General features: G+C 36.8%; 2 protein-coding genes across 4 annotated transcripts; one reads left to right on the forward strand and one right to left on the reverse strand.

The window, feature by feature from the left end:
* Positions 1-1,567: 1,567 nt before the first annotated feature.
* On the forward strand, positions 1,568-6,818 carry LOC103702411. Of its 2 annotated transcripts, none has more exons than XM_008784846.4 (8): positions 1,568-1,983; positions 2,982-3,062; positions 3,167-3,226; positions 5,771-5,814; positions 5,992-6,034; positions 6,145-6,216; positions 6,285-6,386; positions 6,499-6,818. In XM_008784846.4, exons 1-8 carry the CDS (start codon positions 1,612-1,614, stop codon positions 6,616-6,618), a joined length of 894 nt encoding a protein of 297 aa, XP_008783068.2. In that variant the 5' UTR covers positions 1,568-1,611; the 3' UTR covers positions 6,619-6,818. The 2 variants fall into 2 exon arrangements, with proteins under 2 accessions (XP_008783068.2, XP_026658531.1); XM_026802730.2 differs by having other exon boundaries at positions 6,551-6,818.
* Positions 6,819-7,719: 901 nt separating this feature from the next.
* Positions 7,720-14,424, reverse strand: LOC103702410 (probable 2,3-bisphosphoglycerate-independent phosphoglycerate mutase). Of its 2 annotated transcripts, none has more exons than XM_039127931.1 (6): positions 14,162-14,424; positions 12,929-13,387; positions 12,198-12,343; positions 11,324-11,600; positions 9,512-9,784; positions 7,720-8,471 (listed from the first exon to the last, which is right to left on the reverse strand). In XM_039127931.1, the coding sequence occupies exons 2-6, from the start codon at positions 13,235-13,237 to the stop codon at positions 7,992-7,994; spliced, it is 1,485 nt and encodes a 494-aa protein (XP_038983859.1). In that variant the 5' UTR covers positions 13,238-13,387; positions 14,162-14,424; the 3' UTR covers positions 7,720-7,991. The 2 variants fall into 2 exon arrangements, with proteins under 2 accessions (XP_038983859.1, XP_026658529.2); XM_026802728.2 differs by having other exon boundaries at positions 12,929-13,369; positions 14,162-14,420.
* Between the last annotated feature and the right edge of the window lie 435 nt (positions 14,425-14,859).

Genomic DNA, 14,859 nt, shown 5'->3' on the forward strand with positions numbered 1-14,859 from the left:
AAAAAAAAAAAAAACCGTACATACCCTTCTAAATATTTGAATTTACATAAATATCCTTCCAAATTGATATTTACATGTATACCCTTATCAAATACTTATTTTGTATGTATACTCATACCATCTAATACCGTTAAGAAGTTAGCAATTTAAAATTAAAATGACGAAAATACCATTAATGGATAAGCATATAAAAAGAAATAGCAATTTTGGAGGGTATTCATGCAATTTCATATATTTAGGAGGGTATACACGCAAAAAAAAATTTAGATTTTTATATAAATATCTTTCTAAATATTAAAATTTGCACGAATACCCTCCAAATTAATATTTATACTTGCATGTCTTCACAAAACTCTATTTTTATATGAATACTTTTGACATAACGATTCAGTTAATATAATTAGCCAAAAATATAATTATTTCTAAATTATAAAAATATCTTTTTATTTCTAAATTGGGTAACAAGTCAACAGATCTTACTGACAACTAAAATAGGTTGAAATTAAAAAAAATAAAATTAAATTTTTTTACATGTAAACTCTCATAAATATATGAAATTATATAAATACCCTCATAAAGTATTATTTATATATATACTCTTATCAAATATTTTTTTGCACATCTACCTGTTAAGGGTATTTCAGTTATTTTTAATTTTAAACCGCTAATTTCTTAGCAGCATTAGATGGGATGGGCATACATGCAAGAAAAAAAGAATATGGAGGGCATACATGAAAAACAAGTATTTTATAAGATATACATACAAATATTAATTTTGAAAAGGTATATATATATATATATATATATATATATATGGGGATTGATAACCTACTTTCTGTTATGGTTGGTTATCAATCTACCCATTTTTCATTGGACAAAAATACCCTTATTTTTTGTAACTTTTAAGGGTGCTTTATGTCTTTTTACAATCTCACATTTACTCACCCTCTTAACCCCTCCAATTAATGTTCTCCCTCTCTCTCTCTCTCTCATACATATACATATGCATACATACATACATACACATACATACATACACACACATACATACACATACATACATACATACACATACATACGCACATACATACATACATACATACACACATATACATAAATACATAGACATACATACATACATAGACATACATGCATACGTATGTATGTACATACATGCATACACACACCGGAGAGAGAGAGAGGGAGAGAGCATTAATTGGGGGTTGAGAGGGTGAGTTAGTGTAAGATTGTAAAAAGACATAAAGCACCCTTAAAAGTTATAAAAAATAAGAGTATTTTTTGTCCAATGAAAAATGGGTAGATTGATAACCTACCATAACAGAGAGTAAGTTATCAATCCCCTATATATATATATATATATATATATATATATATATATATATATATATATATATATATATATATATATATATATATATATATATATATATATATATATATATATATATATATATATATATGAATATTGAGAAGGTTATGAAAAAAAAACTTAAAAAAAATAAAATTATGCCAGGGATCCATATATATTTTTCTCCTCAACATATGGAGTGAGAGAAGGGACCGCGTTCCTCCCTCCTTTTGTTCTCCAAGATGACACTTTTAAATCTTCGACTCCTCTACCTTCCTTCCGCTTCTCTGCGCCAATTCTACCCTCGTCGCAACCCTCTCTCCCTCCCCGAATCCCCCAAGAACCTCTTCGGGCGCAATGCCTCCTTGCCTTATTCCGCCCTCTCCCCGTTCCCAATCTCTTTCCCTGAATTCCAACCTAGGGTTTCCATCAGCGGAGCCGAGAAGCATGCCCAGAAAGAGGAGGAGGAAGATGGCGGTGGGATTTCGATGGAATACGAGGATTTGGGTGCCGAGGGGGAAATCTTTAGGCAAACTCTGAGGCTAGTGGAGTGCGCCATGTTCGCGTCCATCTCCGGCCTGGCCTATTTCTTGAGCAACTCCCTTGCCATCGAGGTCAGCTATCTCTTGCTCCTACCCTCCTCGCTGTCTCGGCAATAGAGATTGTGTCGACTCCTGATCTTCTTGTGGTTTTCTTATACTTTTGGTGCAAAAGTTGCGATCTTTGTTGATTCCGGGGCATATAAGTGGGATAACAATGGTTTTCTTTCTTTCCCTGTACCGCTAAGAAGGCCCCTGGCCTATTTCTTGAGGAATTTCCTTGCCATCGATGTCAGCTCTCTCTCTCTCCACGTTCTCAGAGTCTCCGTAATATGATTTTCTTGTAGTGAGATCTTCTTGTGTCTTTTTTCTTAATTTTGGTGCGAAAGTTGCAACCTTCGTTGATTTTGTTGCATAATCAGTAGGATAAGAGTCTTTTCTTTTTCTCTATATATCTGTTGCTGTTTAAGAGGCTATCAACGCGAGCTTTTTCCAAATGGCCAGGAAGAAGAATCATTAAATTATGTACATGCTTCAGTTGATGATGGTCCACTCCGAAAAATATATGCTGACATATGAAAGCCTGCTGTGGAAAATTGGACAGCAACCATTATGGCCTATGTCTTAGCAAAGCTCACTATTTAGGCTTCCTTATACAATGTTATACTATGTCTTAGCAAAGCAACCATTATAAAATATACTATTTACTCTGTTTATTACCAAACCCATTTCATATTGTTTGGTCAATGAAGGTGATTTTCATGATATTTCCTAATGACCTAGCTACATTTTAACTTCATTTTGCCACTTCTCTTCTGTTCCTTTTCAAATGTTATTTGTAAGATATGATCATTCCTCTAGGAGCCTTTCCGAAGCTTTTACTAATCGGGCACTATGTTCTTATGTTTTGGCTTGTACTGAATACCTTGAACAAGATTATTGAGGCTTATCTATCTATCTAGATAGATATATAGAAACATACATGCATGACTTCATATATGCATGTAGATGACATTTTAACAGTTGTTATGGCGAAATTTGTAACTTTGTCTGATGGATTTTGATGACTACAGAATTACTTTGGTTGTTTCTTCTCATTGCCAATTGTGATCTCTTCAATCAGATGGGGTGTGGCAGCTGGTAGAAAAACCATGGTTCGTCTGTACCTAGATAACTACTTGAAGTTTGGTGCATTTTTTGATTGGGAGAACTATTGATGTTGTTGAATGTTTTCTTGTTATTCTTTTTTTTATTCTAGGTGGCTACTTCTATGCTATTGCTCACCTTGGCTGGTCCAGTGAAGGCATCTACATATCTGGTGACCAGTTCTAAAACTATGTAGTATTGAAATCTTGATCTTTGTCTTGATTAATATTTTACCTCCAAGAACGTGTTTGTATTACCTTGCTATACATGAGCTTCTGTCTTGTCTGTGTCTGTTATATTCATTTAAGAAAACTGGTGCTTTCAGCATTGCTATAGCGGTGGTTTCAGCATAATTATGGAATTTTGCAAGATCTTCAAGAACTTGGTTCCAGAAGGTTCTTTGTTGTATTTTCATGGAACCTTGGAAGTAATTGAGCTGCATCTGTGTGTATAACCAACCTATATATGTTTGAGGGTCAGATGTACACAGCCTTACCTCTGCGTGTGAAGAGATTGTTTCCATGATTCGAACTCATGATATCTGGATCACAATGGAGCAACTTTTCCGTTGCATCAAGGCGCACACTATTTGGCAACTTGCTATTTTTTAAGTTATATCTACCGTGGACTTATTTGTCAAAGGCAGTTTTTTGTATGTTCCTTTTAACTTTGCATTATTTGTTTTCAAAAGAAAATTAGCTTTTACCTTCCGTGCTTCAAGAAGTCTTGGTTACTTCATACACTACTTCTTGTCCCTATTTAATTCAATTTATGCATGTCTTCCTTATTCTAGGAACCTAGATGAGAGTAATTAAAATATTTCCACTATAATTTGGTTTAGATTTCTTAAGATATCCAAAGGAATAAACTTGCAGCTTCTTAGGGCTTAACATCCTGCAGATCCAGGGAGATCAGCAGGGAATAGAGCTCAGGAGGGGGGAGTGGGAGGCAGTGGGAGAAGAGAGAGGAGATCGAGGCAGTCATCGGACCAATCTTGACGGGAATAATAAAAAATCTCTTAAAAAAAAAGCCGGCAGGGATCAGGTGCCATGACCCCGTGCCTTCTCCCTCTCCCGCTCCCGCTCTCTCTCTTCCCCGGCCATGCTTGCTTCCCCACCAATCCCACCGGATCTGGCAGGGCCTTCCCAAACAGGGCCTTAATGTAAACATCATTCTGCTGGATTGTTCTCTTAAGATGTTATTTGCACTGGGAAGATATCGTAGAGCTACTGAATGAGATGCTCTCTTTCGCAAGCTAATATTTATGCACTTGAGTTGGTATTATTTTTGAAAGAATGAAAATATTATAGAAGAAAGAGAAAAGGACAGATTGCCACAATGACTCTGTCCAGTTTGTGTTTGATTTGTGTAGCATTTAATATGTTAGACAACAAAATGGATATGGCTTGCTGGTTAAGGTTATAGTTAAGGATAATCAGCTTCTGTTAATTGTTAAACATAAACAAACCTGCAGTATTGTACTTCAGTCTTAAGAGAAAAAAAATGCAAGTGGAATTTTCTTATGCACTATGATGCAATCATGGACTGATGGATCATATTATGATTTTGTTGCAAAAATTTGACATTCCTTACTTAAATTTCCAGGCTGATATATCAAATGTTCTAGATACAGACTTGAACAATAAGCCTTATTTCCTCTATTTTTCTTTTCGGGAATAATTTCCAGCCCATGTGAATTCTCATCCTTAACCCCAAACCTGTGACTCTTTTTCTCCCCTTTTCTTGCCAATTTCTGGATCCCAAGTTTTTAATCGACACTCTACTTTGTTTACAATCTTATGTTGATTAAATCTTCTGCTTTTTAAGTTATAGCAGTTTTTTAAGGTTGTGAGTTTCCTGTAATTGGGTCATCAAACTAATGTTCCCTGCCTCGACTCTGGTATATCTCTGCATATTCCATTAAATTTGACGGTAATTAACAACTTTTGGATGATTGCTCAGTTCAATCTGACATCTAATGAACAGGACTATATTTTCTTTTCTGTTATTAGCATCCTTTAACCACAGAGAACCTTTCTTTTCTGTGTTTCTGGCATGTTTTAGAAATATATGCGTACTCTTACACAAGTTTCGAATAATTCATGCAATATTACATTTTCCTGGATAACTCCAATTAACGATGCCTGAAGTGTCACTTAGTTGGATCCACTTAAAAATTAAAATGAAGTGATGATTGTTTACCATTTTTTGAACCAGTCTTGGGTTTGCAGTTGAGATGACCCCTGAACACCAACTTCTGTATTTAAAGCTGTAATAACGCTGAACATGAATCAAAACTTGTTTCTATTTTTAAGATCATCAACAATATGGCATGATTACTGGATGAAGCAGATCATATGCTGAACCTGACTTGATACATTATTTGTTAAGATTTGTTTGGTACTGGTGATGGACAATCTACACCATAAATAAACATACACCAAATAAGCACACTTTAGAGGTTGTTTTAAGTAGCATTTGCAATCATGAACCATGCACGCCACATGAAACAAACTTACTGTTTCAACTGCCACATTTGAACATCCTGCAACTTAAGATCACTTGATTTTATACAAAAATTATTTTATGCTTGCAAAAAGCAGCTGTACTATATTTTACCTGACTGTCCAACTAGATTTCTTTTGAAACTACATAAAAGTATAAGACCAGAAGTTATCGGTGCATTTCCTTCTCATGCCTTCTTCTTTATCTGCAGCTTATGCATGGAGTAGTTGGTCTGGCCATGGGTTCTCTATGGAGGTATGAAATATGATGTTTTTATCTCTTCTCCCTATATTATTTACAATTTTATGAAATAGGCAGACATATACAGCTCTCTGTCAGTTCATCATTTGCAACCCAGATCAGAGTTTTGAATGTGCTTAGCTATAATCTAGAAGATGAATGAATTATGTTACCATTTCATTGTGTTCTCAGGCTGCGGGTAAATTGGGGTCTTTCAATAGTCCTGTGCACAATAGTAATGCCCATCTCGCTGTTTCATTTTATTAAACCTTTTTGACTTTGATTTTTCAATTAGGCATCATATAGACATATGCATATATTTCTGAAGAGAACCTTAATGTGCAGGTTCGTGCAACAGGAGCTCTTGGATATGTTTTACTATCCTCATTTTTGATAAGAGAGAACATACTTGACTTGGTACTTCCTGAAACACGCGTCTTTGCTAAAACCTTGATATGTTATTCTAATTGTCTACTGGCCTGCAGATCACAGTCAACCTTCATGCTTCTCTCACCTATATCCTTACGGGCATGGGTGTAAATACAATTCCATCAATGGATGCCATATATGCTATATTTGGGAGCCTGGTAACATTTTAAAAATATCTGAGTTTTGTAGTTGGTTCATCACATGGATTTTGTGGAGCTTCTCATGCAGAGATTATTGATTATGTGTTTGTTTTTGTCTGTCCCAAAACAGCTGCTACTCAATTGTGGGTTCTTTGTTTTCTTGCTGCACATTTTGCATGCAGTATTCGTTGCTAAACTTGGAATGAAGGCTTCGCTGACACTTCCAGAATGGCTTGAGAAGGCAATCTGATGCCTTGATAGGAAGCTCCAATAGCGTCTGCACAAATCTCATAAATTCTTGATGGTCTCAGTGTCATACATTTCATTGCCACTAGTGCCATTTTGTTGTAAAGCTAACATCACCATTTCTCTCATTGATGTCTGCACACTCTTTGCTGCGGAATATAAGTTGAAGAAAGCTTGGTTATAGAAGATTTTACATAAGGTTCATTTGGTCGTGTTCTCTCCCTTCCCCTCAGTTCTATTATTTTGGTCTGTAACTCTCATCCATTCTTTTTATCTGGTTTATGACCGATCTTCCTGAAGCAAATTTCCTTCCTAACAGTGTTGTTTTGTTGGTTTAAACCTCTATGGACTAATGGTCATAAAATTTCTGTAACGTGTGCGCATGTGAGATGGCTGGGACACTCCCCTATAAAATCTTCTAGAATAGGCCTTAAGTCATTGATTCAAGTCCATCAAATGACTGAAAAAAATGCCCCATCAATTGCGCCTTGCTCTAAGGTAAGCTAGTATTTTTTTATAATTAGTTCTTCGATGGTTCCTTTTGTCCACAATGCGCCTTTTTCTAAGATAAGACAGTATTTTTTATAGTTAGTTTTTCTATGGCTCTTTTTGTCCACAAGGTCCAATCATATAATGTATAAAGAAGTTTCAGGCTGGAAGGTTGCGAAGAGATAGTTGATCTAGTTTTCAAAAAGAAGAATATTGATTGCGCGTTTCTTTAAGATAAATTAATATTCTTTATAGTTAGTTCTTCAATGGTTCTTTTTGTCCACAAATTATTATCACGCATTATTGGTGATGAAACCTGTATAGTCAAAGAGCCTGTGGTCATCACTTTTAACTTGTCGGCTGGCTGCAACAAAGTGCCTGCTTTTTTAAAATGAGCGAGTGAAGCATGTAAGTTGAGCCCAGTTGGTGTATTAAGAATCATACTTTCTTGGTGTATTAAGAATCATACTTTCTTTCAGCCTTTATACCTCATATACATGATTGCTTGCAAGAACATGTCATAATTAAGTTTGCATCAGATGAGAACCTCGGATAACTTTCTTTGGTGTCCATCTGTTAATGGAACACCGTAAGCACTGTTGCGACTGCCACAAAAGAAATCCGAAACCTTGTACTTTGTAATAAATAGAAACAGCAGACTTACTGCAAACTTGAGTTTCAGTCACCTAACAAGTTATATGAATATCTGCATGTCATAGATTATTGCATCATTCAGGGATTAACATGTACAAAAGATGAAAAATTCATCTGCCCATTTGAGTTAAAATAGCCTCATCTTCCCTCCATTATTTTTTGGCCAGCACCGAGACAACTGAAACCCGGCATTTGACACAACTGGATTTACAAATCTCTGCATCTGTCGCATAACTAGTCATTCTTTAGCTTAAGGAATTTCCTTATCACGCCCATCATCTCACTCCCAGGGAACCTTCCAAGGCAACCCCTTGCAGCTGCAACCTCACTGAACTCAGAGACTGAATCACCACCAAAGGCTTTACATTCACCACTTCTGTTATCCAACATTACTATTTCTTCCCTTAAATCTTCACCAGCCTTGACCGAAGGAAGTGGGAAAGTTTCTAGGGGAGTTTGCACCACATTTGCCTCCTCTACAATGCTGACAAAGTCCTTCAACTGGCAGAGGGCAAATGGGACAGGTTCGAAGCTATGATCGCCATACTCCACTGGAGTGGAATGATCTCCAGTGACACAGAGGCAATACTGGAAGTTCCCAGATTTTTCTGCCTCCCAGAGAAGTCTTGTCAGCTGACCAATGGCCCGGTCTGCGGCTTCCAATGCTCGGACTTTCAATATACTTGCCTTGTCATGACCAGCATCATCTATTGCCTACAACAACATTACATGAAAACTGTGATATTTTCCAACAATATTGCTGCCAATACTAAGAGTTGAAAATTTTAAGAATGTAAAACAATTCATAATGGCTAAAACAAGCAGCAGGTCTCAAAAGTGAGGTACCGAAAACTGCCAAAAATTGGGGATAACACACACAAAAAAAATCATATAAATAACCAAGAGAATGCTGCAAGAGCCTCTGACAAGAATGACTGACAAATCAGAGCATAGTTCCGATACAGATTTCTTAGTTTCCCATTGCTGACTTCTGTCCCCTTTAAAAGAGAGATCCACAATCTTATTACTTCTTCAACCCTAGGTCCCTAACCATAACCAGTCTTTTTCCTACTTATTGTGTCTCGGTTTTAGGTATGCTTCTTCAGCATTGATACAAAATAAGGGCTACATCCTCTCTCAAGGCATTTTATCTTTCTTCACAATCTCATCATCGCCTTCTAAAAGGCCTACTGACCTGCCGGTGAACAGCCGGTGACTAAATAAATAATAAGGTTCCTGGAAAGTAGTCACTACCTGAGCCACAACATCTCACCCCTTCCTGCATTCCTTTGACATAAACCTAGGACTCTATTTACTGAAGCATCCTTAAACTTTTCTTGCACATTTTTCTGGCAGAATATTTGCCTAACATCTTTTTTTCTTCAAAGCTGGATTGTCCTCTGCACACAATAAAGGATAGAAAACAACCACAAACACCAAATGCTATCAAAACAAGCAGAATAGGTTTCAGTAAAAGGGATCCTAAAAAATCCTTACCAAAAAAAATACTTGAGATCTCAAATCCAGCTGCCTGTTGTTGAATTTTTTGTCCACTACATTTTAAGAATTAGTTCATTGTTGTATGGGGAAGACCCCCATTGGCATAAACAGTGATAGTTCAATAGAGCATAGTATAATTTTTTTTTTTTTTTAAGGAGGTAAAATGGGGAAAAGTTTGCAACATGTGTTAGAGAAATCTTAATGCATCAACTTTGTGGGACAAACCAGGAAAAAGAAGGCATGGCAGTTCTTACCTTGATGTGGAGAAACCCGAAGTCGTATCCATCTGCTCGGCCTGGTTTATGTTCATCCTCCCCAGGTACAAAAACAGGTGGGGATGGCTTTAGTGGTGCAGAAAGCGCCTTTGCTATAGCTGTAGCTTTGGAGGTTAGTAGTGTTCGATAATCTCCAGTTGCTCCAGGAGCTTCAAGGATATCAATACCCAATGATAGACCCAACCCTGCTATAATCTTGGTGGGAGCTACCATGCATGGTGATAATCCATGCTGCTTCTCAAAAGCAGGAACCTGATAGCCATGTAATGAAAGGATCTTTTACAAATGTGTTGAGGCACAAAATTGCCTAATAACAAAATCAGACATTTAGCTGTTGAGTGCATTCTCTAATAAGCTGAATCCTCAACGGTTGTCCCATTTTCAAAATCTAAGTTTCGAAAAAAAACCTGAAAACGAAAAGAATGGTTCATCTTGAGGGAAATTATACTGTAAAGTGCTACTTGAATGCTGAGAAACTAAAGGTCATGAAAAGCAAATGAGACTAGCGGTTTAGTCACGCCTACATTGACAAATTAATATGTCCAGACTTAAACCTTCATTTACTTTTCATATCATTTTCATAAATCCAAACAAGGTTTAAGTATTTGAATAAGGGATAGCTTCCCAAGGTGGGAGGTCAGACCTAGTTCCATCTACCTAAATGCCATATCCTCATAGTGTTCGTGTCAAGGTTTGAAAATGTTGTGTTCCAATTTCGGTCAAGCCTGTGGACATTCAAATTTGACAGTGTTGGTAGTTTTGGCAGTTTTGCTTACTTTGAATTAAAAATGTGGAAAATTTTAAAACAATAAAAAACATAAAATGCCATAATGGCATTGTGGCTTCTCCTGTTCTCATTCTTACTCTTTCACATCCTCTCCCTTTCTTTGTTTCTTCTTTCTTACTCTCTATTTTCCCTTTGTTACTTCTTCATTTGCTTAATAATGTGACAAAAGAGACCATGTACCACAGTGCCTCTTCTGATGCATCCATAGGAAGAGCAGATAAGTGTAATGTACATGAGGAAGCAAGAATCATATATGATAACCTGCTTTCAGAAAATGTTATCCTTCTGCTAATAAAGGCATCAAATAAAGTGAAGGTTGAAATACAAAGGAAATATACTTGAAAAGTCGTATATCTTTTAATGCCAATATGTGTTAGCCCTCAGCATGACACAACATAATATGAGAACCTGCTTTCAAAATGGATGATATGGACATAATATTCGATACTTCAAAGTAGATACCATTTTTCAAAGGATTATATAATATGGACCAAGTATTAAAGTATTGGTACCAATACCCATACCGGCACCTCATCAATATAGTATGGACCGGTGCAATACAGTACCATACTAAAAACATAGTATGCCTTTGTTGGGACAGCAAAGAAAAAAGAAGGAAACCATGCGTTGATATGGCACTGGTACAATACAGTACCCCTTTGGTACGATCTGTTATGGACAAGTACGCACCAGTATCTAAATCCTTAATATGGACTGCAACCAAATTGCTCAGAAAAAAATGCAGGGCAGTATGGAACCAGTGTAAACCACCGGACTTTGGCATCATGATTATTGGATCAAATTCATCTGTGTCATGGTAGAATAGGAAGTGCACAGAATATAGTACAGCCTCGACATGCATATAGGGTTGCAATAGGTGCAAGATATCAGAGTGCATGCAGCCCCTAAATTCAAATAAAAAATTAGTCTTCCTAGATTACTATGCACAAAACTCTGAACAAAAAGTGAGAATATACCATATTGATCATTTTAACTGAACTGACCTCAATTCGAATGCCACAACCTCGCAAAAGAACAACATTTGCAATATTTTTCCCTTCCGCTGCTCGTTTTGCATTCAAAGGATGAGATACCAGAATACGTGACATTTCTTTAGAAAGTTCATTGACCACTGCTGCTGTGTTCTTTGCTTCCTCTGTATCATCCAGAGCTTCTGCTTTCAGAAGTAACCGATTGTCTTTTAATGGGTCAGTCCCAGAAATATTTCCACTCAATTTTGGACCCTTCACAACTACCCCACATCTGTGCTCAGTGGCATATCTGTAGACGGTTATGCACTACTATTAGTAGCCTTCTAGTCTCACAAAAAAGTACCTCTCTATTGTCATTCCAAGGAACACTTAATTTTCATGGGCAAATCATAAACAGATTGAAAAACTCAAAGCCAGAATAGAACATGATAAGTTGAATGCTTAATAATTAGCTTGATTTCTGAACTAATTAACTAAACATAGTTTAACAGATCCTTTTGGATTAAATTTGGAGCATTTGACTGCATGAAAATTGCCTTATTTTCTGACAATAAAGGGATTGAAAGAACTTGATCGATCACATGAGCGGAAGCTCAAAAAGTTTGCTAGGGGAAACCATCATTCGTCAATTAGCTAGCAGCAGCAATTACAAAAAAAAAATGATGGACACCACATTCCTGTACTACGCTATTATCTGATTATTCAGGGTACCACTAACATCAGAGCATATATTTTCTTCTACAAGGTGCTTTCTTCAAGATGAGACACAGGAAATTTTGCAATGTTTCTAAGAATGATTTAGATAGGACTTTGAAGAAAAAGGTGTGGAATAGTTACCAAAGCTAATATGTATTTCATGGAACAACTATTTTTATGTACTACTTACTTGACTCTCACTTCATATTTGGGGAAAGATGGGAGCTTCATTCCATCCAAAGCTGCACAAAGAATTGGACCCTCTTCCTCAAAATGCCGATCAGCTCTCCTACTGGTCACAATTCCAGTGTTCTCATCCATGGTAGCAAAATTTGACTGAAGAACAAAATGTAGATTTATATTGTAAGGTGAATATACACAGATATAAAATTCATTCACGCAAATTTTCAAATATACACCCATACATATGTGCACAGAAATAGCATTGTTACATGATCATCTTACAGCTTCCTTCCTATGTATGTTACACCTTACAGCTATGATTGTAGAAAAGCAGTCATTCCACATTCTTCTTTTGGGATATCAGGTTTAATCCTGTGGACACAGCTTTTAGTCCATATTGAACCACTACTACCTGAACAAAGCAGTTAGACAAATATCCATTCAACTCCTGAAATTAACATTTGGTTCCTCATCTTTTAGCAATCCATTACAATGACTTCCTTCCATATCCTTGTGAATCACTAAATGAATATTGAAGTTTATATGTATGTCTGTTATATGTGTCTGCAGAACATGGCCAATTTGTCAGTTTGATGGCTTCAGAAATTACACAATCAAACTAGCTAGAATGCCATCTGCCATCTGAATCGATAGCATAGCGGATATTTCATTCTCATAAACTTCATGGGGACGTCATATATCTTCGGGATGCTTCCATGCAAGGAACAAATGTCTCACCTTGAAAGCAATGTCTCCTGGCGACATAGCCAATCCAGCACCCATCGACTCAAATGCCCCGCGACCTCGATAATAGATTCTCGGATCATAACCCAGTATAGAAAGGTGTGCCGTGTCACTCCCACAAGCCAGGCCCGCTTCCACCGGATCCATGAGCCCATTAACTCCAGCAGAGGCTATTGCATCCAAATTGGGGGTATTTGCTACTTGAAGGGGTGTCTGGTATTGAAACCTTGGCAGAGATACATCACCTAACCCATCAATTAGTACAAACGCGAGCCTTTTCTTGATATTCTTGCCCATTTCCATGATATCAGTCTTTTTTTCCTTCTTTTAAGTTGTTTTTGACTGGAATAGAAAGATCTTCCTTCCAGACAGCTACAGAACTTTGCTGACTACACCCTTCTAGTTAAAGAACCAAACTTTAAGCAGTAAAAATTCCTGCAACCAAGAATAGAACTGAAGTGAAAATATAAAAACACTAGCCAATGGAGATATGTTGTTCCCAGAAACAATTAAAAAAATGAAAAAAGTATATTTTGCTTTGTGTTTCTGAGCCTCTAACCCGACAGATCTTCAGGAAGGTTTCAAGATTACACTCAAAGATGTCATCGATCAGAACTATCCAAAATAAGAAGAAAGAAATAATTATACAATTCTTTTAGCACCGTTAAGTAAGACTCTTGGTGACAAATTGCAAATTTTTTTCATAATGGACAATTCAAAAGGCATGAATAAAATGGAAAACTCATCCACAATAGCCATTAACGGCATCAGGATGCACAAATGCTTATTTGTTTTGAAACACTCACAGATACCTTCGATCTATTTCTCTTGAGAAATCATGATGCAAGACAAAACAAAACTGCATTAAATTCCACTCAGAAAAGATATCCCTCATTAAAATAAGAACAGAGATGTTCTGCTCCCTGATTAGAACGGTTTCTCTAAACACTTCTCTAATTGTCATCTGTTTCAAAGAATGGTAACTCTGGAGAATAGGATTCTCCCAACCCATTTTCCCCATCTTCTTCTTTCTTTCTTTTTCTAGTTATTTCACCTCATTATGATTCGACAAGAAGTTTCATTGGAGAGACCCATACAAACTGCCCAAGGAAAAGATAGCAAATAAACAAATAAATCGAACATCTTGGCTCGGGCAGTCTTTATTATCTCCCTCAAAAAATTAGAAGACCAAAAAAAAAAAAAATTGAAAAAAGGGAAGGATCTTACCTTTAAAAGCTTTGATCTTTTCCGTGTTCTCCAAAATTTGCAAACTTTAATCTCCTGCCAGTTATTTTGCGTTCATCGGTGACTCGGCAACGGAAGAGATCCTGTCCGAGCCTCGTTTTTTTTTTTCCCCTTCGCTTTTAACTCGTCGGCCACGTTTCACGAATCCTGCTTTAAGCTCCATGGTTCCAAAAGGGCGACGGGGGTAACCTCTCGCATCCACCGGCTTTCGCGGAAGACGTGAAAATCTAATTCCCTTCCCCGAGGAAACGGAGATAATTTGCCTGCGCTTGGCATCGCCGTCACTGTCATTTTTTCTGCAAAAAATTAAAAACAAGAATTTTTTTATTTTTTAATATCTGACAACGGAAATATATTTGGTATTTTTGTTTTTTGTTTTTTTGTTTTTGCTCCGATTGCGTAAAGCTTCGGTTCGGGTCATGTCAGGTCGGAGCCCGACCCACCGACAGGTCCGATTTCGCCAAACATCTGGGATGCTTATAATTTCTATTTTCAAAAACTCCACTTTTGAAAGTTCTACTTTAAAAGCTCTATCAAACGAGAGGAATTATTGCATGGTAACACTTCAAGGTGCTGAAACTCCACTTAAAAAAACTCCACTTTAGAACCTGAGAATGTACGTCATAAGCTGCATTTGATGGCTTATTGCATAGTAACACTTCAAGGTGCTGAAACATTTC

This window comes from Phoenix dactylifera, chromosome 7 (genome assembly GCF_009389715.1).
Source record: "Phoenix dactylifera cultivar Barhee BC4 chromosome 7, palm_55x_up_171113_PBpolish2nd_filt_p, whole genome shotgun sequence".
NCBI classification, from domain to species: Eukaryota; Viridiplantae; Streptophyta; class Magnoliopsida; order Arecales; family Arecaceae; genus Phoenix; species Phoenix dactylifera.

What these genes read in the sequence shown, in the direction of transcription:
- LOC103702411 (XM_008784846.4), top strand. Translation starts at nt 1,612, where the DNA reads ATGACACTTTTAAATCTTCGACTCCTCTACCTTCCTTCCGCTTCTCTG. An exon ending in CAATAGTCCTGTGCACAATA is followed by an intron (nt 6,035 to 6,144) that starts GTAATGCCCATC and finishes CTTAATGTGCAG; the next exon opens with GTTCGTGCAACAGGAGCTCT. An exon ending in GAGAGAACATACTTGACTTG is followed by an intron (nt 6,217 to 6,284) that starts GTACTTCCTGAA and finishes ACTGGCCTGCAG; the next exon opens with ATCACAGTCAACCTTCATGC.
- LOC103702410 (XM_039127931.1), bottom strand. Translation starts at nt 13,237, where the DNA reads ATGGAAATGGGCAAGAATATCAAGAAAAGGCTCGCGTTTGTACTAATT. An exon ending in AAATATGAAGTGAGAGTCAA is followed by an intron (nt 11,601 to 12,197) that starts GTAAGTAGTACA and finishes AACCGTCTACAG; the next exon opens with ATATGCCACTGAGCACAGAT. An exon ending in GTTGTGGCATTCGAATTGAG is followed by an intron (nt 9,785 to 11,323) that starts GTCAGTTCAGTT and finishes CATGGCTATCAG; the next exon opens with GTTCCTGCTTTTGAGAAGCA.